At 40.4% G+C, this 27,506-nt stretch overlaps 2 protein-coding genes across 4 annotated transcripts in view; one reads left to right on the top strand and one right to left on the bottom strand.

Moving 5' to 3' along the window:
* Window positions 1-371: 371 nt before the first annotated feature.
* Window positions 372-27,506, bottom strand: part of RSPH14 (radial spoke head 14 homolog) — a 148,604-nt gene continuing 121,469 nt past the window's right edge. The window contains exons 4-6 of the mRNA XM_067550027.1: window positions 4,682-4,907; window positions 3,184-3,320; window positions 372-728 (exon numbers count right to left, since the gene is read on the bottom strand). Of these exons, the coding sequence (XP_067406128.1) occupies window positions 490-728; window positions 3,184-3,320; window positions 4,682-4,907 (602 nt within the window). The 3' untranslated portion in view covers window positions 372-489. The remainder of the gene's footprint in view (window positions 729-3,183; window positions 3,321-4,681; window positions 4,908-27,506) is intronic.
* Window positions 13,708-27,506, top strand: part of GNAZ (G protein subunit alpha z) — a 114,638-nt gene continuing 100,839 nt past the window's right edge. For all 3 annotated transcript variants that reach the window (XM_067550022.1, XM_067550023.1, XM_067550026.1), the window contains exons 1-2: window positions 13,708-13,782; window positions 26,159-26,301. The gene's annotated coding sequence lies outside the window, so the exon portion shown is untranslated. The remainder of the gene's footprint in view (window positions 13,783-26,158; window positions 26,302-27,506) is intronic.

The following is a 27,506-nucleotide window of genomic DNA, read 5'->3' as shown; positions in this document are numbered from 1 at the left end:
AATACCAAGGAGCTGTACGAGAGGGCATGGGGGGTTGGTCTCCTTTACAAAATGCTACTGAGATACAGGGGAAAATAACCCCCTGAAAAGGTTTCAAAGTTCTAGAATGCTTGTGCCCAATATGAGGGATGGCAGCATTGCCTGCCTTTCGTTTGGTGCCTTGTGGAAGGACATAGAAGGCACAGGTGGGATGTAACCCCCAGCTAGAGTACCTTCACTGATCACAGATCAAGATAGTTGCACAAAATTGCCATACTGGAATAATAAAGTAAACATTTCAGGGACTCCCAGTTCCGAATTGTAACCCCAAGACCACACAGTTTCCTATAGATTTCAACGTGCAGAAATATTGCGAGGCAGTTGTAGGGGAATTAAAACTTTTCATATGCTAGAGCATGTGCGGATTTAATACAGAACATTTGAGAAAAATCTGAGTCATACAAAATGCAGAGATTTTGCTGCTTTTTTATTGCTTCATGATGCCTTGGTTTAAGGTTTCCATTCAATGACTTGGATGGCAATTTTTGCTGCTCTGCTTACAGCTTCACTGGTGTCATTCAACTGCTCTCGAAACAAGCCCACATGGTTCAGGAGTGTCTTGCGACCCTCAGGTGCCTCAGACAGCATGGTCAGAGCTTTGATTGCATTAAGGCGTACTTTGCTAGTTTCATCGTCGACAAGCTTCAGTAAAGGTGGAATGGCATCTGCACTAAGGGCTGCATATTTCCCTGAACAAGAAATCATAGAAGATTAGGATGGGAAGGGACCTCAGGAGGTCATCTAGTCCAATCCCCTGCTCAAAGCAGGACCAATCCCAACTAAATCACCCCAGACAGGGCTTCGTCAAGTCGCACCTTAAAAACCTCTAAGGATGGCGATTCCACCACCTCCCTAGGTAACCCATTCCAGTGCTTCACCACCCTCCTAATGAAAAAGCTTTTCCTAATATTCAACCTAGCCCTCCCCCACTGCAACTTGAGATCATTGCTCCTTTTTCTATCATCATCCACCACTGAGAACAGCCTAGCTCCATCCTCTTTGGAACCCCCTTTCAGGTAGTTGAAGGCCACTATCAACCCCCCTCTCACGCTTCTCTTCTGCAGACTAAACAAGCCTAGTTCCCTCAGCCTCTCCTTATAAGTCATGTGCTCCAGCCCCCTAATAATTTTCGCTGCCCTCTGCTGGACTCTCTCCAATTTGTCCACATCCTTTCTGTAGTCGGGACCCAAAACTGGACCGAATACTCCAAATGTGGCCTCACCGGTACCAAATAGAGAGGAATAATCACTTCCCTTGATCTGCTGGCAATGCTTCTACTAATGGAACCTAATATGCCGTTAGCCTTCTTCGCAGTAAGGGCACTGTTGACTCATATCCAATTTCTTGTCCACTGTAACCCCCACGTCTTTTTCTGTGGAACTGCTGCCTAGCCAATCGGTCCCCAGTCTGTAGCAGTGCATCGGCTTCTTCCGTCCTAAATTCAGGATTCTGCACTTGTCCTTGTTGAACCTCATTAGATTTTTTTTTTTTTGGCCCAATCCTCCAATTTGTCTAGGTCACTCTGTATCCTATCCCTCCCCTCCAGGTTTATCCACCACTCCCCCTATCTTAGTGTCATCTGCAAACTTGTTAAGGGTGCAATCCACCCCATCCTCCAGATCATTAATGAAGATGTTGAAAAAACCGGCTCCAGCACCGACCCCTGGGGCACGCTGCTTGTTAGCGGCTGTCAACTAGACATCGAGCCGTTGACCACCACCTGTTGAGCCTGATTATCTAGCCAGCTTTCTATCCATCTTATAGTCCATTCATCCAACCCATACTTCATTAACTTGCTGATAAGAATGCTGTGGGACACCATGCTGACTGTTCCTGATCACCGTCCTCTCTTCCAAGTGCTTCAAAATGGATTCCTTGAGAACCTGCTCCATGATTTTTCCAGAGACTGAGTTGAGACTGACTGGTCTGTAGTTCCCCGGATCCTCCTTATATAACAGGACTTAAGTCTTAAATCCTCCTTAAATAACTGGACTTAAATCTTGTTATTGAATATAATCAAATAACCACTTAACAAGCCTGTACCTGTTAATAAACAATCATAATCACACACTATAGAGGGATCTGAACTGCAGCTTTTAGCTCCAGATCTGGCTCTATATTTTGAACACTTCAGAGTTTGGGTAGTGCTAACAGCTCTGGGTTTTGGATCAGGCTCATCTTTATTAGAAACCACAGTAAATTTCCTTTTTTTATTCTGAAGAGAGCAATCCAGCTACTTTAGTTAGTTAACTCTGTATACCTACCACACTTTTATTTATTTACTTTTAAATGAATCATTTAGATCTCATGAGACACCAAATGATAAGATAAAGTTTCTCAAGGAAAATGCCCTCCGGAACGCCCTACTTTCTTTTCTATGACACTCTAAGTAAATAGATCCACTCCTGTGTTATATTCCAAAGCAAGCAGGGCATTTGCAGTGGTATGCAGAGGAGGACTGGAACACAATTACTGTTATTAAGGATTCTTGTATGTCCAATTACCCATTCAGTACCCTGAAAAGTTACCCGTCAGTGTTTTTAAAGTCATGTATCTGACTTTGAGAACGTCTCCAATTCCCACTCTCCCCTGGTTGTTAGGGAAAAACTATACCTTTTTAAACACACACAAAAACTACAGGAAAGTAATGGAAAGCTTAGGCACTCCATCTCTTGGCTAAGAGTTGCAGGTTCAAAGCATCCCCAGGGCAGTTTATGGTTTCGGCACTCCGACCTGAACTTAAAGCTTCCTCCCCTCCCTAGCAGCACCCTTGAGGGAAGGTGATGCTATAAACATTGCTTGACCTCTGCCAGGGTGAATCTTCCCCAGGCACAGTTACTTGCATTAGCATAGATAGGTCTGAGTACATTTCTCTGAGCCAGTGGAGGTGAATCAAACCAACTATACTGGTGCATCTAGACGCTATGGGCAAACAAAGTAGCTGAGGGACAAACCTAATGGAATGTCCTGTTTGTATTAGATTCTACAACAACTTTAGCATTATCTGAACCTAGATTTTTAAAATTTATCTTAGAAAGCTATGAAATAAAAACTGTCAGCTGATCAAATGGCACTATTTTGCTAGCTGAACTAGGAATGCTCTGCTTTGCAGGAAGTATCCCCAGCAGGATCTGTTTCTCTCACCTTGGGTCGTAATGGTGGCATTCATCAATGCTCCTGCTGCATTGGCTCGGACCTCAGAATCTGAATCCTCCAGCAGGCTGACCAGCACTGGGATAACCTCTTCATCCCATACAATATTTTTTCCTTCCTGAGGGACACTGAGGAGGAGAAAAAATGAATGTGCTTTCTTAAAGCTATGTCAACAATCAGTAAAACTGACTACAGCCTCCTGCCATTTCCCTCCTGCATTTCATGACAAGAATGCTGATGCAAAATTCTCTTCTGTTCTGTTTGGAACCAGAGTATTCCAAATGTCAGGGAGCACTTTAAACACCCATGCCAGAGTTACAAACCAAAGAGGGGAGAGGTCAGTTTGTGGCAGAATGGTTACTGTTGAAACTACATGCTTATATAGTATACGATAGCTCCTTCAGGTATTTTGGTGATTACAGCAGTGAGCATCCGGGTTGGATGCCTAGTATTTCCATGGCCACTCACCTTTAAAAGCCAGAAGCCAAGAGTTCATATTGTCTATTTAAAGAATACTCTAAATATAGATGGTTCCTCACAAATACCATAAAACACAAGGTCCTTGCCTTGATGCAGGCTTCCAATTGAACTTTTCGGTTTGACTGAAAACTCTTATCTATGTACTCTGTAGATGATGAATTTAAGACTTAAATAAAGAACCACAGGATGATCATGAATGCACTGGGGATCTCATTCCTTTAATAGGACCTGCCATGTGGTAGCTCCCCACACAGAGTCTGTTTGGGCTGAACCCAGCATGGCAGTTTTCATAAACAATGATGCCATGAAATATTATTATATTGAACTGTATTACATCAGAGTGACCTAAGGGTGTTATCCTTCACCACACTGTGCTGTTCCATTAAGAACAACTTGCATTTATATTGTATATTTTACCCAAGAATTGTGAAATGCTTTACAGACTTGACTGACTGATAAACAGGGTATATACAGGGAATGTTTTATCCATTGAAATGTGGCCACTCTAGGATGAAACAAAGCAACTGTTTAACAGTACATAGTAACAAATACTACATAACAGTTTATGACAGAAAATGAAGAATGCTTTATCCAACTGAAAATGGAGGTAGGCAAAAAATAATTATCAGGCTCCTTAATTTAACATTTCTCCTCTTGCAAAAAGTATTATGGGATCCATCTTGTGATCAGGACTTTGGTTTTACACTGTCTCATGTACAAAATGGTACTTCCAGCAGTGCAGCTCTACTTAGCTCCATGCAGGGGCATTAGCTCACTACTAACAGGTGGCAGGTGTGTGTGGGGGAAGAGTGCCATCTACTCAATTGCCAGCATCAGAGTAGCTAAGTGTTCTATCCATGTACACATCTAGCCTGATGTTACTTTGCATGTGAGATGTGACAGTTGCAAAGTGTAAGGAGGTACAACTGCAAACTAGTGCACAAGACTCAATCAGTGGACAGATATTGTCTTGGAACAATCCATGTGCATAGTCCTTTCTTTCCCTTACCTAATTCCCAAAAGAGCACGGGCAGCTTTGCTCCTGATGGCCACTGATGGATGAGTGAGCTTTTCCTTCAGAATGGAAACAGCACCTGTTGCTAGAGCTTCAAAGGCCTCTACCCGTAGGCAGCCAGAGAGTGTGTCCAGTATCAGCTCTTGGATTTCATCCAGCTCAGTTTTCAGTTTAAGAACAAGTGAGGAAATCAAACTGCTTTCCACTATGCCAACAGCACCTGCAGGAGGAGACAGAGAGGAAATGTGGACTGAAAATGCTAAGGCATTTAATGCTTCTATCAACATTTTGAAATTTGCTCTAAGAATGTACCCAGCTGTTTACACCCCAACAATAACGTGGAGTTGAGAGAGATGGAGAATGTTGTAACCATGGGCTCCTCACCACCCCGCCTCCAACTTTCCCCCAGGATTTATTTGGCAAATTTCACCTCTGTTTCTATTTGCAAACTGTAAGCAGTTTATAGGTTTTTTTCCCCCAAATGTATTCTCTTCCAGTGCCATTCCCTTCTACTCTGTTCTGTCCAGTGTCATTTGCTAAGAGAGACAACAAATTATCCATAGCCACAGCTCATGCCTGTTTCTACAGTGACTTCAACCCAGGTGAGGCTCAAGTTACAGTTTCTCTGATGTTCCCAGTACCCACAACTGCAATATATGTCCCTAAAATAATTCTTTCTGAGCGATTACAGGAGTGGAATAGCTGTGAGCTCCCTCACACTATTCCTTACAATAATTTATACTGGAAGAATCTGGAGGTTTTGAGCTTCCCAGCAGTCAGCACTTCTGCACCATTTCCTAGAGATAATAATTTTGCTGGGATACAGAATAGCTGTGATCTGCCCAGCAAGCTACATCTCTGCCATGACTGACTTTAAGTGTTCCATTTCTTAGACAATACTAAGCCAACACTGAAACAGCCTTGCCATGGAAAAGTAGAAAGCAAAAGAGAACACATTGTTCACAAGTAACTATGTGAAAACAAAATCCTCAGCGTCTGGTTGCTAAGACAGTTTTTGGTTGCTAAGAGAAAAGTGGCTTCATTTGAAGTGATTCATATGCAGTTGAACAAGGAAGTTCAGTGTATGAGAAGCAACAAGGTGACTTAAAAGCAAACTCCTTATTCAGGGATAAAGGGATCTTTCCCCCAAGTACAGAGAGAAAAGAATTTCAATGACCTTTTGGTAACCTGTGGGAAAAATTCCCTGAGTTCATAGCCAAGCCTAAGAATATGGCCCTTGATCAATGTATAGAACAGGATAACCTCTCCTCTACTTCTGCGGTTTTGCTTACATTGAGTAATTTTGTATGTCATTAGCTTGCTGGGCTTTACTTTCCTAATGCAGAAGCAATGAGAGAGCCTACAGTGAGGTTATTAACGCTTTTGCTACCTTTGCTACGTTTGGAAGCCAGTTGCTGTGGGAATACAAAAAATCATCAAGCTGGAAAAAATGAAAATTGGAATAATACAAATCATTGGTGAATTTTACAAATAAAAGATGTTTTAAGCTGATAACTGTGTGTTGTTGTGGCAGAATAGTGATGTGGGGAGAGTGTATACATCTTCTTTAATGCCATGGACCAATGTCACTGCTCCGGGAAGTGGTGCCAAGGCATGATATTATAACTAAGCATAATTTCCATTTTCCTTCTTTTAATCAATTTTCTCTTTCTTTTTCAGGCAGGAAGAGAGAGACACTCTCATGGACCAGATTCTGGCCCCATGTTCCATCTCATTTGTGTTGCTCTGATGGAACAAAAGGGATGATTGGCTTCTCTAATGAGCCAGCTAGAGATTCTCTTCATGAAGGCATAATGTCTGTATAGCTGATTCTCGCTTACGTTTGGCTCCTTTGCCATAGAGCTGTGTTGGGGGTGGGCTGGAGAACAGTGGGGATATGGCTGGAAGGCTTTGTGTGCCAAGGACCCCTGACTGGCAGAATGGTCCATAGAAAACTTATTCTGCAGGAATAATTGAGAGTAGCCTAAATTATGACCTGGGATGGAACTAGCCATATTTCTCCCACCATTCTGGTCCCAAGAATCTGCCTCCACATGTTTTGAAAGTCTTTCGAAGTAAATTGTGTAGTGTGAAAAATCTGCCCATATGCCCACTGATACATGAGTCTAAGCCAAAAAACTTCCTAGGATTTGCAAATATAGATCTGCCATGCAAATAATTGTATGTGCAAAATCGGGAATTTCAATGTCAGAGGAGGATTTGACCTGCAATCAGATGGTTCCTGCAGCAGCCCTTCACGTAGAGCTGCTGTGATATTTTCAAACAGAAAGCACATTTGGACAGCTTGACCTTAAAGTAATTTCATTCTTCCCTTATAAAATGGCATGCTAAATTCAAATTATAAAAATAAATAAAAGTAGTGAGGAATGGAAGTTAAAAGCTCCACATTCCTCTTCCTTCTAGGCCCTGTGTGTAGTTTTAATCCACAGCCATACTACTGTTCTTCAGGAAAGGCTCACAGTTTAGGCACTAACATTTCATAAGACAAATGTGCTTCTCATATAGTGCACTCAGCTCTGGTATAAGCCAAGAAGAGCAATCACTCGTTTTCATTTTCCTTCTGTCTGTTACTACTTATCACTTAACTCTCTCTGTCATGCCTGTTTTGTGTTTGTGTTTTTCCATTCACCAACTCTCTTAATTCCTTTCTGCCAAATATTTGCCATGCATCTCTTTCTGCCTCCTGCTATCCATTATCTTTTCTCTCCTGTTTCCTTCTCTGTTCTTCTCTCTCACTCCTTCCTTTTTGTCTGCTAGACTAACACTCTTGGTATCTCCAGTACCATTTCTCGTCCTGCAAACATACATGTGCCTTTTGATGCATACCACAGTTAATGAGCCGTGTCTCTGTTTGCATCCTTCATCTCTTCTCTGCATCTGACATTGATCTATTCGAGTATTTGCCCCGTTTTCATTGGCTTTTGAGTTTTTCTGCCAGTTAACACTTATTGATCTTTTTCGACTCAGTCATCTTTAATCAACTGCATTTTTTCCTTCTCATGGTTTACCATTGGTGGAGGTCCTTACAATTGAGTTGCTGAGTGTAAAATGTGTGTCACACCCAGCCAATCTTCTGTTACAGTGAGTTGGCTGTGAGTTGTACAGAGCACCTTGTATAGTGCCAATAATGGGCTTAGTGCTTGACAAACAAAGGAGGAACACAGTCTCTCCCTAAAAGAATTTACAATCTACAGAAAGAGAATGCTGACTGGGATATAACAAGAAGCAATGACTGAGTTGAGGAATCACAGCAAGTTCCATGATTTGTTTAAAAAATAAAAATAAAAAATAGCCCTCTAAATTTATTTCACCTACTTAGTTGACCCTACATTTGTGCAAGCACTTTGGCTCTTTCCACTTCTAACATTAATCTGCTGTGCTTGGTGTTCTCTGATGGGAGTCTGGTCTCTGCACCAAGACCTCTGCTGGATGGCATCCAAGACAGAGCAGCTTGACAGGACTGCCACCATGATGGGAAGGTACTAGAGAAACCTACACAGTTAAGAATATGATCCAAGAAGATGGACTATTCCACCATCTCAAAGGCTTCACTGAGATAAAGTGGTACTTGTGTCAGCAGAAAAGAGACTGGTTTACAGAAGACTGAAAAATCCAGACTGTTTTGTTTTTCTTAAGGGATCAAGTTATACCAGTAAAGATCAGGGGACTAGGAAGGTGAGAAGAAAAGGGAAAACAAAGGAGAAATAATTAGTGAGCATTTTTAGGGGTGGTACTTGCAAGTTAGAGCAATCTTAGATTAACAAAAGTGAATTCCTTAAGCCTGACTATGAGGGAGGGTGAGCTGGCATCTTCTGCAGCTTCTATGCTGCTGACAAATGCAGTGGCATCCCTTGAACTCTTGACTTTCCATTGAAATCTTGGCATGTAAGAACATAAGAACGGCCATACTGGGTCAGACCAATGGTCCATATAGCCCAGTATCCTGTCTTCCGACAGTGGCCAATGCCAGATGCTTCAGAGGGAATGAACAGAACAGATAATCATCAAGTGATCCATCCCAATGGCCATTCCCAGCTTCTGAAAAGAGCAATACCTGCCTATCCTGGCTAATAGCCATTGATAATCCTATCCTCCATGAATTTATCTAGTTCTTTTTTGAACCCCATTATAGTCTTGGCCTTCACAACAGCCTCTGGCAAGGAGGGCCACAGGTTGACTGTGCATTGTGTGAAGAAATACTTCCTTTTGTTCATTTTAAATCTGCTGCCTATTAATTTAATTTGGTGACCCCTAGTTCTTATGTTATGAGAAGGAGTAAATAACTCCTCCTTATTTACTTTCTCCACCAGTCATGATTTTATAGACTTCTATCATATCGCTTCGCCCCCTTAGTTGTCTCTTTTCCAAGCTGAAAAGTCCCAGTCCTATTAATCTATCTCATATGGAAGCTTTTGCATACCCCTAATCATTTTAGCTGCCCTTTTCTGTACCTTTTCCAATTCCAATATATATTTTTTGAAATGGGGCAATCAGATCTGCATGCCAGGTGTGGGCATATCATGGATTTGTAAAGAGGCAATACAATATTTTCTGTCTTATTATCTATCCCTTTCCTAATTTTGACTGTCATGGCACACTGAGTGGATGTTTTCAGAGAACTATCCCCAGTGACTCCAAGCTCTTTCTTGAGTGGTGACAGCTAATGTAGACCCCATCATTTTATATGTATAGTTGGGATTATCTTTTCCAATATGCTTTACTTTGCATTTATCAGCATTGAATTTCATCTGCCATTTTGTTGCCCAGTCACCCAGTTTTGTGAAATCCTTTAATAACTCTTCACAGTATGTATTAGATTTAACTATTTTAAGAAGTTTTGTATCATCTGCAAATTTTGCCACCTCATTGTTTACCCCTTTTTCCAGATCATTTATGACTATGTTGAACAGCACTGGTCCTAGTACGGACTCCTGGGGGACACAGCTATTTACCTCTTTCCATTCTGAAAACTGACCATTTATTCCTACCCTTTGTTTCCTATCTTTTAACCAGTTACTGATCCAGGAGCGGACATTCCCTCTTATCCCATGACTGCTTACTTTGCTTAAGAGCCTTTGGTGAATGACCTTGTCAAAATCACTTCAAAGGTGGCTTACTTGGTGTATCAGAGGTGTGATTTATCCAGTCTACCAGCTAAATTTGGAGCTGTGAATAGTAACAAGGATTGTGACAGAATGTACCCCACTGTCCACAACCAACACACTATTGTAATAATCTTTGTACAAAGTATGCCTTTCAGGTAACATTTGAAAACTCATAACTTGCTGGTCATTATTGTTCTGATTTAATGTATGTGGCAACATCGTATGTGAAATTATAAGATTCCAGTGTATGGTGTTCTTAACACATGTTCCAAACTGAAGTTGGCAAACAGGCAAGTCTCAAACAATGAAATGTGTGCTCTGCTTAATTTGCATTTAAGCAGTAAACAGAGTCATCAAGCAAAAAGGGAAACTAAAGGAGTTCCAACAGGTGAAGAAAAGCAGCAGGGAACATCCTTCCCTATAGACTATCTGTCTCCAGAGTCCCAGATGGAAATGTTTTCCAGGAGGGAGAGTGACACTATAAAAAGGAAAGTCAAACACCCCAAGGGATCCGCTCCTCTCTTTTTGCCCATTGATTCACTTCACCAGAAGGGACAAAGAAAGTGAACTGGAAAGAGGTCCTGACCTAAGAAGTTTGGTCAATAAGACTGCTGAAAGTATGTGGTGTGAAAACTTTGCTTTGAATTTAACATAGTTTGTTAAGTTAGGCACCAGTTACATTTTATCTTTATTTTTCTTGTGACCATTTCTCACTTTTATGCCTCATTACTTGTACTCACTTAAAATCTATCTCTTTGTAGTTAATAAACTTGTTTTATCTAGTCCAGTGTATTTAAATTGAAGTGTTTGGAAAACTCCATATTATTTCTGTTAAAGAAATACAGACATTATATGAATTTATATTATTTAGGAGAGGGCTGGGCAATACAAGGCATTCATTTCTGGGGGAAATCTAAGACTGGGACTATGTTGGAGTCACCCTGTAGCATAACCAAGACTGGTAAAAGCCAAAGTGTGGCTGACTGGCTGCAGCACACATAGACATAGCTGAGAGTGACTTGCATGCTGGAGGCTGTTTGTGAGCAGTCCAGATGGAAGGCTACAGTAGCAAAGCATTGTAAAGAGCACCCAGGTTAGAGGGCAGGGGGGTGACACAAACCACTCATAAGTCTGGATTGTACCCTTGGCATGTCATAGGGACATCTGAGGTTATGTGAAAGAAGTATTACAAAATGCAAGTTGCTATCATTGCAATTGCATAGTTAACTTCAGTATTGATCTGTTTTTCCCTAAGAACTTGCATTTTTCCCTTGGCTACTTTTCCTCTTTCTGCACTCCATCTTCTCCCTCTCACGGCCCTCTGGGTAGTCACATCCTCTCCTTTCCTGTCACTTTTTAAAAAATACACTCAAGGTGGAGTTGCCATTTTATTGCGTTCTTTCAGTCTGGCTGTAGGCCATATACACAAAGTTTTTAATGTTTTATGAAATTCTGCAGGAGACATACAAACAACAGTATTTCAAACAGTATATTTTAATTCCTTAAGCAATTACACTAAATTACACACATTTTTATTACAAATGTCATTTTTAAAATCAAAGCCATTTTAAAAATGTACTTTTTAATGAGAAGCAAACATCTGAGAAGTCCCGGTTAGTAAATATTGTACAGTGTGGTATGCTGTAGGTAAGTTAAAGTAACTGGCTTTATCTCAACACAGATTTCTATATTACATGATGTTTGTTAACATGGGACATTGAATTGAAATGTCTAGATATTTACTTGCAATCCTTAACAATAGTATCTCACTGTAGTGAAGAAGAGAAGACTGAAGGAGGAAACAGAACAGTCAGTCAGAATAAAGGGATCTGATACAACTTGCAAACTGCAACAGTCAGCACAACAGCCACATCCAGCACACAGCAGGTGAGAAAGTTCAATATGGAAGGCCACTAGCTGCTGGAAGCATAAATATGTATCTGAAATAAGTCTCAAACTTAGCAGCATTTCTTATTTGTGCCATACAGAGTCAGTAAGCCTTACCTGTACTACAACATCATGTTCATGCTATCAGCACTCTAGATTAGGAGTAATTTATTTTTAAGGGAGTTGTGAGAGTAGCAGCATAGATTAAATACATGCATTAGCTCAGTGCTTCTCCAGCATTTCCTTTCTGCAGACCAGTTTTTAAGGGAGAGATCTTCTCAGTGCTCCTGCCACCACAACACTCAGATCCACCACTGTGTGGTTCTCAAAATGTTTCATTCTTTGGACCACTGATAAGAATTCTGGACCACTGTGAAGCATATACCGTGGGCTACCTCTATGGAGCCTTGAAAACCCTAGCATTACTCTAGTGCTTAGCATGCAATAGGAAGAGGGGCAGCCTAATGGAGAAGCCATTCCCGATCCTCCATATGGAATGACAGAGAATCCCATGATATATATGACAACTTATTTTTCTTTTTAAAAATCCCCATTCTAGTGCATGGATAAAAACTCAGTTAAATTACCATGTCAAAGCATTGATGAAAGTATTTAAAACAGAGATTAAAATCAATACGGCTGTATTAGGGGCAAAGTTCTGAAAAATGTGTTGCTAATCTGTCATTTTAGGAATAATGAATAATTGCCCATGGCATTCTGCTTCAAAATTGATGAGATTTAGACTTCTAAGTATCTAAGAGCTTGTCTGCTCTGAAAAAGTTAGTTTAGGTTAGTACACTCAAGTTATTCCACTTGGATTAGCCTGGCTCACACGAGAGCAACCACACTGCAAACAACACTCAAGGTACATAGTTCTATGAGTAGCAGCACTGATTGGATTAGTATCTGATGAGTTGTGACTCAAGGTGCTGCATCACCATTGCATTACTAGCAACAGCAGCACTCAAGCTTCAACTTTGATGGGCCATCTAGCTTAAGTTTACAGCACCACACAATTTGAGCTAGTTTGTGTGTGGGAGGGAGTTGGGTTGCTAACAATTCAAGTGAAGACAAACCCTAAATCATTTTGAAAATAGGACTGAGGGCTTATCCACATGGCAATTTAGTGTGTGGCAAGCTCAGGTGTAAATCTAGAGTGCATAGTCTGCTACACAGTAAGTCATTGTGTGGACCCTGTTATCATGCACTAAAAATTCCATAGTGCTTTCTGAAACAGCAGTACGTCAGAGCGCACTATGGCATTTTTAGCACTGTGTACACAGTGACATAGTGTGCAGCAGGTTAATGCACCATAGATTTACACCCACCTTGCCATGCACTAAATTGTCATGCAGACAAGCCCTTAGCCCTTACCTTTAAAAATCTGGGCCACGATGGCTGTCTCAAGCTCAATGTCTCTGGAAGAGCTGGAGAAGCACAAGCCAGAGTGGCCCCAGGCACTCATGAACGACAAGTAGGGTTTCCATATTAAAAATTAGATCCTGGATTATATATTTACAAAGGAATTATACACTAGATCAGACCAATGATCCATAAAGTTCATTATCCTGTCACTGACAGTGACCAGTACCAGATGCTTCAGAGGAGGCCACCAAAAAACTTATGAAAAATTATGGAACATGTTTCTTCTTAGCCTTGTCAGTTAGTTGTTGTCTTATGCCCTGAAGCATAAGCATTTTATCTTTTATGATACAATTGTTTATCCTGTCTATTGCAACTCTGGATGTTCCCCATCCATATAAAGCTCTTCTTGAATCCTTCTAAGATCTTAGCTTCAATAATATATTGTGACAGGGATGGGCCAGAGGCCTATTGGAGAATGTTAGAAAACTGATATATTAGCCGCAGGATAAGCAGGTCCCTTTTCCCCTGGTAGCTGAACAGGGGTTACTCCAGGTTAATTAGTACACCTGCAGCCAATCAAGGGCCTGCCTAGAATTTGTTAAAAGTCTCCCATCCAGCCACAGAAGCTACCAGAGACTTTGAGCAGGCCCAGATGCTGTCAGACTTCAGGAGGGTGTGGAAGGAGGAGTGGAACACTGACACGAGAGAATCCTGCAGGTACAAAGACTGGGAGGGAGGAAATCCTGCCCGAAGAGGGCAAAGGACCTTTCCCAGGCCTGGAGGCTTGAGGGAAAAGAGCCTACCAGAAGGGGAAGATTGAACTGGACATTTGGTTCAGCACTATTATGCCTGGGGGGACTGTCGAAAGTCAAGAGCCTCCTCAGACAAGGAGGCTGGGAAGGGCCCGTGTTTGAGCAGGGTGCAGACATTAATCCAAGAGCCATGGGGAAGAAACCCAGGGAAGCTGGCAATTTTCCGGAAGCCTGCAGCATGAGGCTGCCACTTATAGCATTCCCTGTGTTGGGGTCTGCAGTCGAGGGTGGGATTGGGTCCCCACCGGCCATTCGCCAGAGGGAGAGAACCCCGGCAAGGGACCAGGACCAGAGACAGGACTGGCAGCCATCAGGGAGTGGCCATTTTTGAAAGGCTGAATTATCCTCACTGACCACTAGAGGGAGGGAGAGTACTGAGGGATGAAGCAGTTCCTCCATCTACCGCTAGAAGGAAGAGCTGTACCCACAGGGACAGAGGAAGAGCTCTGTCACTATATATTGGATGGTAATATATTAGGAAACTTTTTTTTAGTATATGCAAAATAATTTAATTTATTTTATTCAGAGGAAAATGTTTGTCTTAAACAATTATCCCAGATAAGGGTTTCCTTCTCTTACTAATTGCAAGGTGACCCTCATGTTTATGAACTCCCTCCGATATGAAGCTCTTTCTAAAAAACATGAAGGAAGAAAAAAGTTCTGACATTTGTATTGCTTGCTCTGAGGATCTGAGTTCAAATGACATACAATTAATTAAAGTATTCAGCTGATATCTAGTCCTCAGGATCTGTGCCCCAGCCATGTGATACAATCAAGTTTCAGATGTGACCGATTACAAACCATGGCTGCTCCTCTGATTAGTAAGGGAGACCTACAAATATAGGGTAAGAGCAAAGTGACTCTCAAAACACCCTGCCATAAAAGGCACCAATGACATCATTGCTTCTACAAACATCTGGCATGATTTATTTAAGTTATTTACAGAAAAAAAATAATTCAGTGTACATAACAAAATGAACATGTTCATAAGAGCATTTGGATTGATTGAGGTCTCTTCAGTTAAGTATTAGATTTTATACCCGCTTAAATACTTGCGCATGTAGATCAAGGGCCCAGACAATCATTAACTGTTACTACAATAAGCCTCTACCTGATCCAATCATTTATCAAACTGCTGCTCTGCATTTTCCATTGACTGTCTGAGTCATATACTGTCCACTATCTAGCTCTTTGAGAGTCTGGCTTACATTGGTTTTTTCATTTTTTGCTATTGCCTGTGTTCCTGTTCTAAACAGACTTTTTGATATTATATATATGATATTCTCATTTAAACCATTTACCTTATTTTATTTATGAAAAGTCCTAAAACTGATTCCTGCACATAGAAGTTGCATTTTCACTTCTCTTACAGTAAAGCCAAGAAGCTAGAGACTGCGTTAGCATGCTACACAGTTATTTTAGGCTCCAATTTAAGGATGGATACCCCAATAATTAAAGAGAAAAAAACATTAATTCAGTTGCAGACAAGGGATACACTAAAACAAAAAGTAATAATCCATATTTGTGATACACAGGCTCTGTAACTACATAGAAAATATAATCAGCATATCACAGTAGTGCCAAGAGGATGCAAATGAGATCATGGTTCCATTGTGCTAGGCACTGTACAAATGCATAAGAGCCAGTCTCTGCTGCAACAAGATTACAGACTAAATGGACAAGGAGGGGAGGGGAAAGAAAAGTATAGAGAGGTAGAGGTCTAAGGTCACACAAAGTCAGTGGAAGGGTATGGAAATGATCCAAGGTCTTTTGATGCTCAGTCCACTGCTCCATCCATTAGACTACACTGTCTCAAGATTTTCTCTTTATATGGCGTTATAAGTATGCAAAGCTAGTATTAGCAAATTATATTAATCTACAATCTACACTTACAGATAGAGATGGCATTTTGCCTCTATCTCCATTTTCAGACAACCTTCTCAGAACACTACCTTTTGAACTGAAATATCTTACGCTTGGTCTTAATGCAGAGATGTGTTTTGTTTTTGTTTTTTTAAATTAAGTTTCATTAAAATGTGTTGAACTGTTTGACTTATCTGAGCATAGGGAAAGAGTGTTTTATATCTGTTAATTGTTTTAAAACAATATTTTTACAATTATACTTTTCCTTTGTAAATTTCATTTAAACAAGATAGTGAGCGTCAGTTCATATTTTATCTGAAGTGTTTCACCATTCTTCATCCAAACAAAACATGAATTTCTGAGATTTGAAAAGATTTTTCTACCTTTTAAAAAAAAAAAAAAAAAAAGACAAATCTCTACACTTGCTGGATGTAGCTGAAATCTCATGACAAGGGCTATTCTGGCTTTTCTCCCAGTGTTTCTAGTCCAGACTGAGATTTCTAGCCTCCTTTAAAGAGCAGGCACATGAGGGGAGTGTTGTGGACAGTTGTTGACACTAGTGTACAGGCAGATTACTTAGGTAGCTTGAAAAGGGGGCAAGAAGCCACCCCACTCTATAGTAAAATAAATCAAAGAAAGGAACCCATGTTAACTGGGATATGCTTGAACACCTCACATTGACTTCAACAGGAATTGCATGCACATATCTGACGTCAGAATTTGGCTGCGAGAGAGAGAGCGCACACACATTTCTCTCCCAACAAAGAATGAACACACTCTAGGTTCAAATCTTTCTTGACCACTTGGATGCTGGGGAAACTCCCCGCTAAGAGCAGTGGCAATGCACATTAACAAAAGTGGTTTTAAATTTTTAAGTACAGTTACCTTAAGGGTCAGAGGAATTAGGGGCACTTGACTTGGGCTCCTTCCTAGAAAAGTGTAACTACACATTTTCATTTTCCAGACTTTTTGCTGTGAACAGTTTTTTGCTTTCTTTTGTGTGCAAAAATGAATGATATTACTTATTGAAATTTAGGTAAGTGTAATACTTTTGTTAATTCTTTGGTTTTTGTAGTGTGTTTTAATTTTGCAGTATCAGCATAGTTTCTTAAATTCTGCCCTAATTCTATTTTTGTCAGAGAAAAGAGCTTTTCATGCTGTTGACAGCAGAGATGGGGGATTCATAGAAGGCCATGTGCTGCCAGACTCATACAAGCTGAGTAGTACTTTACTTCATGAGTACTCCCACTTACTTCAGTGGGGCTACTTGACAAATAAGGAACTACTCAGCATGAATAAGACAAGTAAAATACGGCCAAGAGAGACAGTTTTTCATTTGTAAAAACTGCCTGTCTTTGACATGGGAGAAAATGCAAACTATTTAAGGCAAATGTGTCCATTTTTCTTCATGCTTCATTGCTAATTCCGCAAAAGCAGAGATACAGGAATACCCTTACAGGGTAACATTGTAGCTTTTTGACTGGCTTGTGAAATCTTCTGGTGGAACGGAGGATCTCTTTGTGAAAGTCTGAAATATCTGCTGATTTTTCTACCACAAAGTATCAGATATGATTCTTCAATAAATTATGGTTTTCCTGGTAATCTCTCCTCCTCAGTGTATTTTCAGTTCTAGGTGCTTCTAAGAAAAGCTGATTCCTATCCCAGTGAAATTGGTTCCAGTGATTTCTGCCTATGGTTGTGTGAATTTTTCACTATGAAACACCAAGCCAAGTTATATTCTGGAGATTTCCTATATCCTCAGTGCATACTGATGTATCTCAGACTTAGGCTCAATGAGACCTAAGGTCGGAAGGAGCATTGTCTAGCTCTGTAGCTAAAAGAGAAAGGGCCATACTGCTCAACCTCCTGAGGTCATTTCCCAAAGATGGAGAGAAAGGAAAGGTAGACAATGCAGAAACCCTATAAGGCTCTGGGATGAGAGAGGATACCAGCCAACCAGCCCCTTCACATATTAGGCAAGGATGAAGTAAAAACCAAATACCCACTGTACATAAGTAGATAATGAAAGGCAACGTGAGGAGCAGTCTGGGCTTGGTGGATGACCGTGGACCCATGGGGGGAGGGGAAAGGGCTGGTGAAATTCTCTGATTTTGTATGATACCAAGGAGTTTCACTGGATTTCAGTCCAGTTTTACTTGGAATCTAGGAGAAACTGGAAACTCCATGTGAAATTTGGGACACGAAGGCCTGATCCAAAACAGTCACGTTTCGCTCACTGTAGCTGTCCAAACAAAACAGGTGGCTATTGCTTATTCTAGATATGCCTTTCAACTGAGGCTCTTTGTTGTGACAAGGGGCCTGATTCTCTACTGTCCTGTTCTTCATGTGTAGGGCAGAGAGGCAGAGAGAATGCAAAGTGGGAATAACACACTGTCTTTCTGATTTGGTATTTGATATCTGCTTTGATTATACAAGATAAAGGAAATGAAGAATCAGAACCACAGCCTTTATGCCACAGTTGTGTAAGGTGTACCAAAAAATTCAACCTGTGCCTGACCCCTAGATGATGTGCATATGATAGATAAATAGCTTTGACATACAGACAATCCTCTTCTCCATCTTTTTATCTTACAGTAGATTATGCACTCCATGCAATAGTGTCTAGAGATCAGCCCACAGAACAGAGCTCTCTAATGTGTGTAGCTCTCCCTTAGGATTCATTTCCAGTCACTATGGTCTAGTTTTTGGAAGATTATACTGTACTTGAGTAGATTTGCATAAAGTGGTGCAATTGGACACAGTCAGATTAAAAATAATGTGGCAGTAATGGAATGATGCCAGGGGAATGAAAAATACTAAATTGGGGGAGGAAAATCCTGATGTTCTCTTCGTGGAGTTTCCTCCAAATTCTTCTGTTTTGGTCAGGTTTGTTCCTCCCATGGAAGAAGCAGAGTGTGTGACTCCGGAGCCCTATTAATCTCAGGGTACAGCCAGAGGCACAATGCCATCCTTCACATTGGCTTCAAGCCAATCTGCCTCCCATCTGACTCATGAGCACCAGTGCTCTAATTGAGTGGCCTGCCAGGGAATCCCCCACCAGCAGCTGCCTCTGGAACCAGAGGTTCCCTATTGGGCAGAGCTATGAACAAAAGGTAAAGCCAAGAATTTGTTACCTTTTGCAGATTCCCTGTGGGGTTTGGGGAAGGATCATGTGTATTCAGAGCCCAAGGACCCCATTTCCTGTGCAGTTTGTTTTTGTATTAATATAGCCCAAGGGACTGGGGCAGGAAACAAAACTCACAAAGTAAATCCATTGTAAAGACAGCCCTTAATGCTACAGATGCTCAGTGCACATACAGGAAGGTAGCAAAGACTGACCTGGTGGATGAACCACCCCCCCTTCCTACCCATTTGAGGAAGGGCAGGGTACTAAACCCCAATTTATAACTGGGAAAACTGAGGCACAGCACAGGGGCCTGACTTGCCCCCAGTGAGCAAGTAAGTCAGTTGCAGAGTTGGGAATAGACCCTCCAGCATTATGAATGCTCATTATGAATGCCCCCTCCCCTGTTCTAACCACTAGACCCCACTTGGAAACAGAACCCAAGAGTCCTCCTTATTCATGCATACAGAGCCTTTGTGGCAAGAGCTGATTTCTGACCCCCTTACAGAAAGAAGTGGGCATCCATATATGAAAGGCTCACTATGCTGAGATCTGGGGGAACAATCAAGCTTTATCACTGTAGGCAGTGTAGCCCACATCAAAGGTGTTAGTCCGTTTGAAATCAATGAGAGTTAGTGACACCTGAATACCTTTAAAGATCTGGGCCTGCAGCATGGTGGTTAGAGCACTTTACCACAACTCAAGAGACATGGGTTCTACTCACAGCTCTGGATGAGCATAGGCAAGTCATGTCACCTCCTGCACCTCAGTTTCCCCATCTGTAAAATGGGGATAATGATCCTGACCTCCTTTGTAGAGTAATGTGAGATCTACTGATAAAGTGCTATGCAAGAGCTGCATATTATTATAAAATTTAATTTGGATACATGGGAATATATATATTTTAGAAAATAATTTTGTAAGCATATTCTAAACTCCTTGTCACCATTGCATTATCATCATTAAGGGAAAGAAGTCGTTGTTTCTCTCAGTGAGAGCTGAAGCCTTAATCATCCTCTGTTTCAAGGGCCCAGTCTGATGATGGAGAGACCTGATTCTACTCTCATTAAATTCAAAAGGAGCAGGTTTGTGTTCAGAGACTGAAAAAACTGGTTTTCCATTTGAAAAAATTATACATCAGAAATTTCAAAGCAGCTATAAGATAGTCCTTGAGCCTTAAAATTCCACCTCTTTTTGAGGTGTTTTTGCTACTGGAATTTCAATGGCATTCACCCTGCAAGGAAGGGAGGATTTTAAAGCCACAGGACAGTAAGTTCTATCATTCTAAAATAAATATTTTCCGGTTATTTTTACAGTTGGATTTACAACAATTAACCACCCCTACACACAAAAAAAAAAATTAATCTACATTTCACCAATTTTGACTCTAGGAAAAATATGTAATCAATATGAAAAGAAATTTCCCAAGCATCTGAAGGATAACTGAACCAGGAGCACCCAAAAGTGCAGATTTAGGCTTTAGTGTAGACAAGGCTCCTATGGCCAGATCTGCTGAACTAGAAAGTGGTATAACTACCAGAAGCCACTGTAGCCTTTTTTCCACTACAGCTCTCACTGGTGCCAACACCAGAACAGCTGAACAATTAAAACAGGTGGACATTTTTAGTAAATTAAGTAAAAAGAGTACAATGCTACAGCATTCCCATTACAGACATCTCACCTTTCAAGATTAAAAATAAAAAGGACCTCCTGCTTAACTTGCCTTAGAGTATTAGGCTCAGAGCCTGCAAACACACACGATTACCTTAAAGCACAAGAGTTCCTGTAGACTTCACTGGGACCACACATATGCTTAAATTTAAGCACAAGCAAAAGTCTTTACAAAAATTGGAGCCTTAACTGGAAAGGGAAAACAAACAACACTTTAATTATAAAAGATTCCAAAAACCATGTGCTCAGTTTCTGGGAGACTCTGAAAAGGACACAATCAACTCTAAAACCACACTTCTTTCTGGAGTTTTAAAAATGTACTATTGTTACAAGCAACTCCTCAAATTACATGAGCAGAAAGATTAGAAGAAAAATATATATATTTTTATAATCACTTAGTTTGCTGTGTACACTTAGCAGCACACTATGTGTCACCTGTTTCACTGGTTTCCCTTTATAGTCAGTTCCCCCTGTGGTTTGCATGGGTCTTTTACATAGCAAGAATGGAGAGAAAACACTTTTAAAAATAGATATAGTAAAATCACAAACATTGGACAGGTGTAAATCCTGAAACTTACTCATTTTCTAAAATGACAAGTTTGAGCTGATCGTGCTTATTGCACTTTATGTAGTAATAATAATAAGAACATAACAATACCTAACACTTATATAGTGGTTTTTGGTCATAGATCTCAAAACACTTTACAAAATAGGTAAGTATCCTGATCTTTGTGTACAGGGCTACCAAATCAGACTTCTCCATGTGCACTTGTGATTATGTTGAACACCCACTTTGCACTTAGTCATTTACACCTGTGCAAACTACACAATGTGTAGGGTAGTGAAGAATCAGGCCCTGAGATGCTATAGTGAAATATATAACTAAGCCTTCTTGCTCAAGTCTGTATTGCATGGGTATCTGCCCTGCACTGGCTAACCTACCAAGGTCTGTGCCAACATGCATTGGACAAATTCTCTGGTTACAGTCTCCCTTCATGTTCTAAAGCTCTCGACAGAAATTTCAAGAAATAGCTCTACTTTGCAGTCCACCTGTAAGTTTGTTAGAACCCAACAAAGATATCCTTTTTGAGTGGCAAAAACCTTCTTTTTCCTCAAATCTGAAATCAGAAAGCTGCAGCAACTCAGTAATGGTGCTGTAATTTGAAGGCTGGATAACTTACAGAAAATTACACTTATTTAATACAATCCCTGTTCAGTTATTTTTTTCTCTGGGAGTCTCTGAAAGAGTTAGGGCCCACCTTTTCATCATGAAGTTTATGATAAGTGAAAACTACTATGTAATGTTAACTGCACAACTAAAACCAGCATATCTTCCAGGGCTCTAGGCCAGCCCTAGGCAGCTGTCCACCAGCTGCTGGATTCTGTGCTTGTTACTGTAGACTTAGCTTCTGTGGTGAATTCTGATTCAGCATTTGACCCAATGACTTGGAGCTGCACATACAATAGGAATATGAAGAAAAAGCTCTTAACATAGTAAAAATTGATCTGCAGCTGAATTCTGTTCAGAAGAATAACTTTCTCTCCAAATAATTTTGTTTATGGGACACCTGATTCTTAGACTTTTCTAGTCTTTCAAGATACAAAAATAGAAAGGACATCCCATTTAGCCTACTGGTAACATTAGCAGTACCATGTGGGTTATCTAGGTTTAAATCTTCAAGTGTTTTTCACTGTCAATCCTAGTTTCCCTGTCAAGTTTATGTCTACAGTAGGAGCTGGGATGTGATTCCCCTGCTCATGGACACACACTCACATTAGCTCTCATTGAGCTAGTGTGAATTTAGATAGCAGTGTAGCCACAGTTGCATGGGTATTGGTAGTGTGAGTAGGTGTATGTGAGCAAGGGACTCACACACCAGATCATAGTGCAGACATACCCCAAGGGTTTGATCTTCTTAAAAGCTCTCATTTATTTTAATGGGGTAGGATCATGGTCTAAATGTGAAATCCTGACTGGAGCCAGAATTTCACCCTAACAGTCCTGAGACCCACTGGGCTCCCATCTTTTTTTAACCCAAGCTGATACCACCTTCAGGAAAGTGCATTCATGATTTCTTTCCTCATCTTGAAGTCATTGGTATCAAAGAAGCAGTATCCCTGAAAGTTATAAATATCAGAATCCTATAATCTGTATCTGATGTTATTTCAAATTACTCCATGTGAAGAAAATAGTTAAAAATAAGAATACAGCTACTTGTAATCTTCTCTAAAAGTTCTGTTCAATTCTTCATGTGCTAAAAAGCGAATCACAGGCCTTTCTATATATAACTAACCCAGATCTAAAATTACTCTTAAAAAGAAGGTGCTAGATAGAAAGTTGAATGAAATAAAACTATTATAATTAAATTGTGCAATATAAAGAAGGGAAATTGAGGGAATGCCTATGGTCTTTCAATAGCTTTTTTTTTTTCCTACAAAAACACTGTGTGTTTTGATATTATTGTACATATATAATAAATGTCAGTGAAGTAAATTAAAAAAAATCCTACTGAATTTTTCAACTTCTAACATGTTTCTATTTTATGAGAATTTACCTTGAAACTAAACATGTATGAATTCTGTATAACTTCAAGAATTTTATTGGTCTGAGAAACAAACCTATCCCTCCCCAAAATACCAACAAATAAGCTAGGATTCAACATTGGTCAGTAGTGATTGGCCATGTAAAGATGAACAAATACTTGGACAAATATGTACCCTGCTATACAGTATATTGGGTATTATATAAGAGAGAGATTTAATTACATCTTGCTAGTTAAACATTAGCTGCTTCAGACTGACACCAAAATTCTTATTGACAATGAGTAAAATTTTGGCCTGTCCTACACAGGGGCATTAGGGGAAGGAAGGGTCCAGACACATCACCCTAACCAGATTGCTTTCTCAAACAATTATTCACCAAGACACTCACCCCCCCAAAGTGACATTTATGGAATGCCTAAGAAGGCAGCAGCATAGAATTTTCCAACAATCTCAAGGCATGAAAATTATACATCTTCTTCAACATGCATTGTGGGTTTGGAGCGGGGGTTATATAGGCATATAATCAGAACAACAGTTACAGCATTGAAATCTACTAACAATAAATGGCTTTTCTGGTTATCAAACACCCCAGATTTACTTTGGCATGTAATCACCTGTAAGAGTCATTTGCAGCCTCACAGGCTCATCTGCCATATATTTTCCTTACAATTATTGTGGGAGTTGGAGTGCCAATGCTGCAATCAATTCAAAAGAGAAATGCCTTACTGAAGACTAGCTGTTTGCAGCAGGATGTGGAGATGAAATTGAGGGAAAGATGTACCTGTGTTCAGTATAGGAACACTGAATTCTTTTTTGCCTGTATTAGAGGAGTTTGTATGGAAACATGGAATTTGTCTGTACCATTGATCAAGAAGATATGAATAGTCCCCATACTGTTGCACTGCCACAACAAAACTAAAATTGTGTCACCAAACAGAGTTGCCACACCATTGATTTGCCTCATTCTCACAACAGCTTCACTTCTCAAATTCAGTCTCCATGTGTTATAGGTGCTGTTTCTGAAATGTAAAGTACTACTCAGAAGGTACAGTAGCATCTAATGTGTTGGCTGCTTTCGTAACTACAGTATTAGTTCTTTATGGAACGGCAGATTAAGCTGCAAACCTTGTTACGGTTCCTTTAATCCACATACTATCCTTTCATATATAGAAACTGTTTTGTGGTTGCATTGCCTTGGCAGTGTAGTTGTGTGCAATGGGAAGGGAAAGGAATATTGAAAACTAAAAGCAAAACATTATTTCTAGTAGGATTTCAAAATTGATCATTGTCTCATATGAAAATACACCTCGGACTGTATTTGCATATTCAGAATTTCTAGCAACAGTCTCCCAGTTTGTTTGTTTTTTGTTGGTGGGTCTATACGTAAAACTTTTGCTGGTATAATAATGTTGGTTGGGATTTGAATATTTTTATGACATTTCCATGCCAGTAAAAGCCCTAATGTAAATGCAATTATACTGGCAAAAAAGTGGTTTTGACAATATAAGCTTAATTTATTCTGGGAATTGGTATAAACTATATTGGCAAAAGCACATTTTTGCTAGTAAAAGCTGTGTCTACACTAGGAGGGTTTGCTGGTATAGATGTACTGGCAAACGTTTTCTAATGTAGATATTGCCTAAGAAGAAAATGCCTATACCTGCTGGGAAAATGTCCCTTTTACTCTGAGATTCAATGCTTGGCTTTTATTTATGTGACGGGTGTTTGAGCAGGCTTCTAGGCTGTATCTGCACTTGAAAACTCCACCAATGCTGCAGCTCAACCAGTGATATCAACAGTGCAATGGTAATGTAGATAGCACTCAGGTACTGTTACCACCTTTTTGTCTAGCCCTACTTGCTGGTTTAAAAAAAAAAAAAAACGCCCAAATCCTGTTGCACTAATGTTGCTACCTCCAGTAGAGATGCGTCCATTGATGAAACATTACTAAGAAAAGTTCTTAGCAATCAGAACAGGAGGATCACACATTCTCTGAGGCTACTGATAAACCGTTTGAGAAGTTTCTGATCAGCTTGAGAGGATTAAAAGGAAAATGTCATCAATGAACAAGGATGATGATAATAAGTAGGATAATGTAGGCATTAACATGGTAATGGAATGCTTTAGTTCACAGGTAAATTGAAGCTTGGAAGATGTTGATACTGGACACTGACTGCATTCTTTCACAATGGTCAATCAATTCTATAGCTGTAAAAGGGACAATCCAATGAGAAACTGTGAAAGGCAAAAAGAAAAATGAAAATATGTGCAAAGTAGAGAGAGAATGAGAAGGAAAAACTGCAACAAACACAAAAATAAACATATTTAAATAAACTGAATTATGTTCTCCCTCCAGAGAACTGTTGTTCTAAAATTCATGTCGATGGTGCCTAGTACAACAGCATCACTGCCTTAGAAAGAAAAAGACACAGCAAAATTATTTTAAAAAATAATCAGGCCTAATCTAGACTGTAGAGTATGCAGTACAGTGTGTATATGTGCATGTGTATTCTATAATGCATGTGTGCTATAGCACTGAAGACAAGAAAACCATTCAGCGACATAGCTCCTTATAAAACGAGACCTATCTAGCAAACGGGGAAAGGGCAAGAGAAAGGAGAGAAAGCGAAGCGCTGCAGTGAGCATGGTTCCAGCACTGCCTTTCCCCCTCCCTAAGCAGCAGCACGTTCCCTGCTATTCCATTGGAGAACACATGTGACAATCCACGCTCTGTCTTCTAAAACGGCCAATCCAGTAGTGTAGTGTCTCTGCAAGTTAGCAAGCGCCTCCGAGCCAGACAGCTGTGCTCTGTGTGGTCCTCGGTTCAGTGTAAAGATAGCTGTACCCCCACCTTCTGTTGACTTGGAAACAAGCTCTCTATCTTTGACTCCTCCCACTACAGCCAACCAAAAACTCCCCCTGCCCTGTCTTCTCTGTGTGATCACTAACCACCTCCCTGTCTCACACCAGGGGACCACGGGACACATTCAAGTGCTTCTGTTTTATTTTTTTAAAGGAAGAAAATGGAAAAAAGCAAATGTTCTCCCTCACATGGGCTTTTGGTCTAATGTCTCTGCAGCTGCTGTCCAGCTTCTCCCTGTGAATCCTAGATACTGATGCGAAAAAGGGCCACAGGAGAGACAGGGAAGCTCCGGTGGATGTGAACATTTGTACTGATGAATTGAAGAGGTGGAGGCTGCCTGCTTGTCTGGCCGCGAGAAGGTAAGTGAAATGCTCGGCATTTCTCTCTCGCTCTCTTAAATCAGATTAAGGATTAGCATAACTCTCTCCTCTATTTTCTGAATAGGAAGGAATCTGAAAAAGGGGAGGAGGGAGAGTTGTGATTTTGAAACAATAGAGGAAGGTTTTGCTGGCTGAAGGCACAGCTGAATGTCACTGTGGGCTAGAAATGTTTTGCTGTGTGGAGAGAAAAATAGTAAAGGGAGGAAGGCTTCTGATACAGTGAAAATGACCTTCTCAAGGGATATTGGCCTTGTGTCAACTGCTGCTTCAGCCTGCTCTCTTTTCCCCATAATAAAGTCATCTCCCTTACTATCCTGGATTCTAATCCATTCATATGCAATACCTGAGCCATACTAAGGTCCATTGTGCTCAGCTAATATTTCAGAAAGGTAATTTAGCCAGATTGTGCCTGCTAGAAGCTGTCCTCCCTCCATCCCGTCACATTCCCTTGTACAAGACCACGTCATCCTAGGGGGTGCAGATAACATAACATTAATTAGAAAAGGCACCTAGCTGTTGGATTCTTATGATAGCTTTTTCCTATAAATGGCACATCTTGCTAAATCCTAAGCATGCCTGGCTCTGAGGAACAGCTCTGTGGAGGTAGGGCACATTATCTCATTGTGTGTTAATGCATCTGAAGGCGTGGAGAGGTTTTATTATATTAATCTGTACCTGTGTATGGTTCCCATCTGCAGTTCTGAACCTCAGGTTTTTAGATATCTATATCTAGTGTATCTATATTTTAGTAAGTTATTAAAACATAGAAAAATATCCCAGGAACCCAGAGCCCCCGCACACCAGCAGAGAAATACATGCCAGTTTTCTTTCTGGTAATAGAATTCTTCTGTTTGTGGCTATTGCTTTATACAAACTGTTCAATGTGTGCTTTTGCAGTATTTATTCTAGTGGCTATTGACTTATCTCGATTACATTTTGCCTCTGCAAGATTTGTGGAAAAATTCAGTGCTTTTCACTCAGCATTCATCGATATGCTGCTACTGACTTCCCTGTCCCCACAATCTGTTCTTAACATTGCCTCCATAATTCGCTCCATTGTGGGTCACACCCTTAGGGTGACAGACAAAAATCAATTTTGCTGTAAAGGTTATAGCAGTAGGTCAGTTAAAAAGCCCTGCCAATGTGAATACTTATATGTGTCAACAAGGACTAAAAACTAGTTT

Source organism: Emydura macquarii, unplaced genomic scaffold (genome assembly GCF_026122565.2).
Source record: "Emydura macquarii macquarii isolate MOO-44397 ecotype Brisbane River unplaced genomic scaffold, CSIRO-AGI_Emac_v2 contig_1254, whole genome shotgun sequence".
Classification (NCBI taxonomy): domain Eukaryota; kingdom Metazoa; phylum Chordata; order Testudines; family Chelidae; genus Emydura; species Emydura macquarii.
This window is presented reverse-complemented; position numbering and strand designations above follow the sequence as displayed.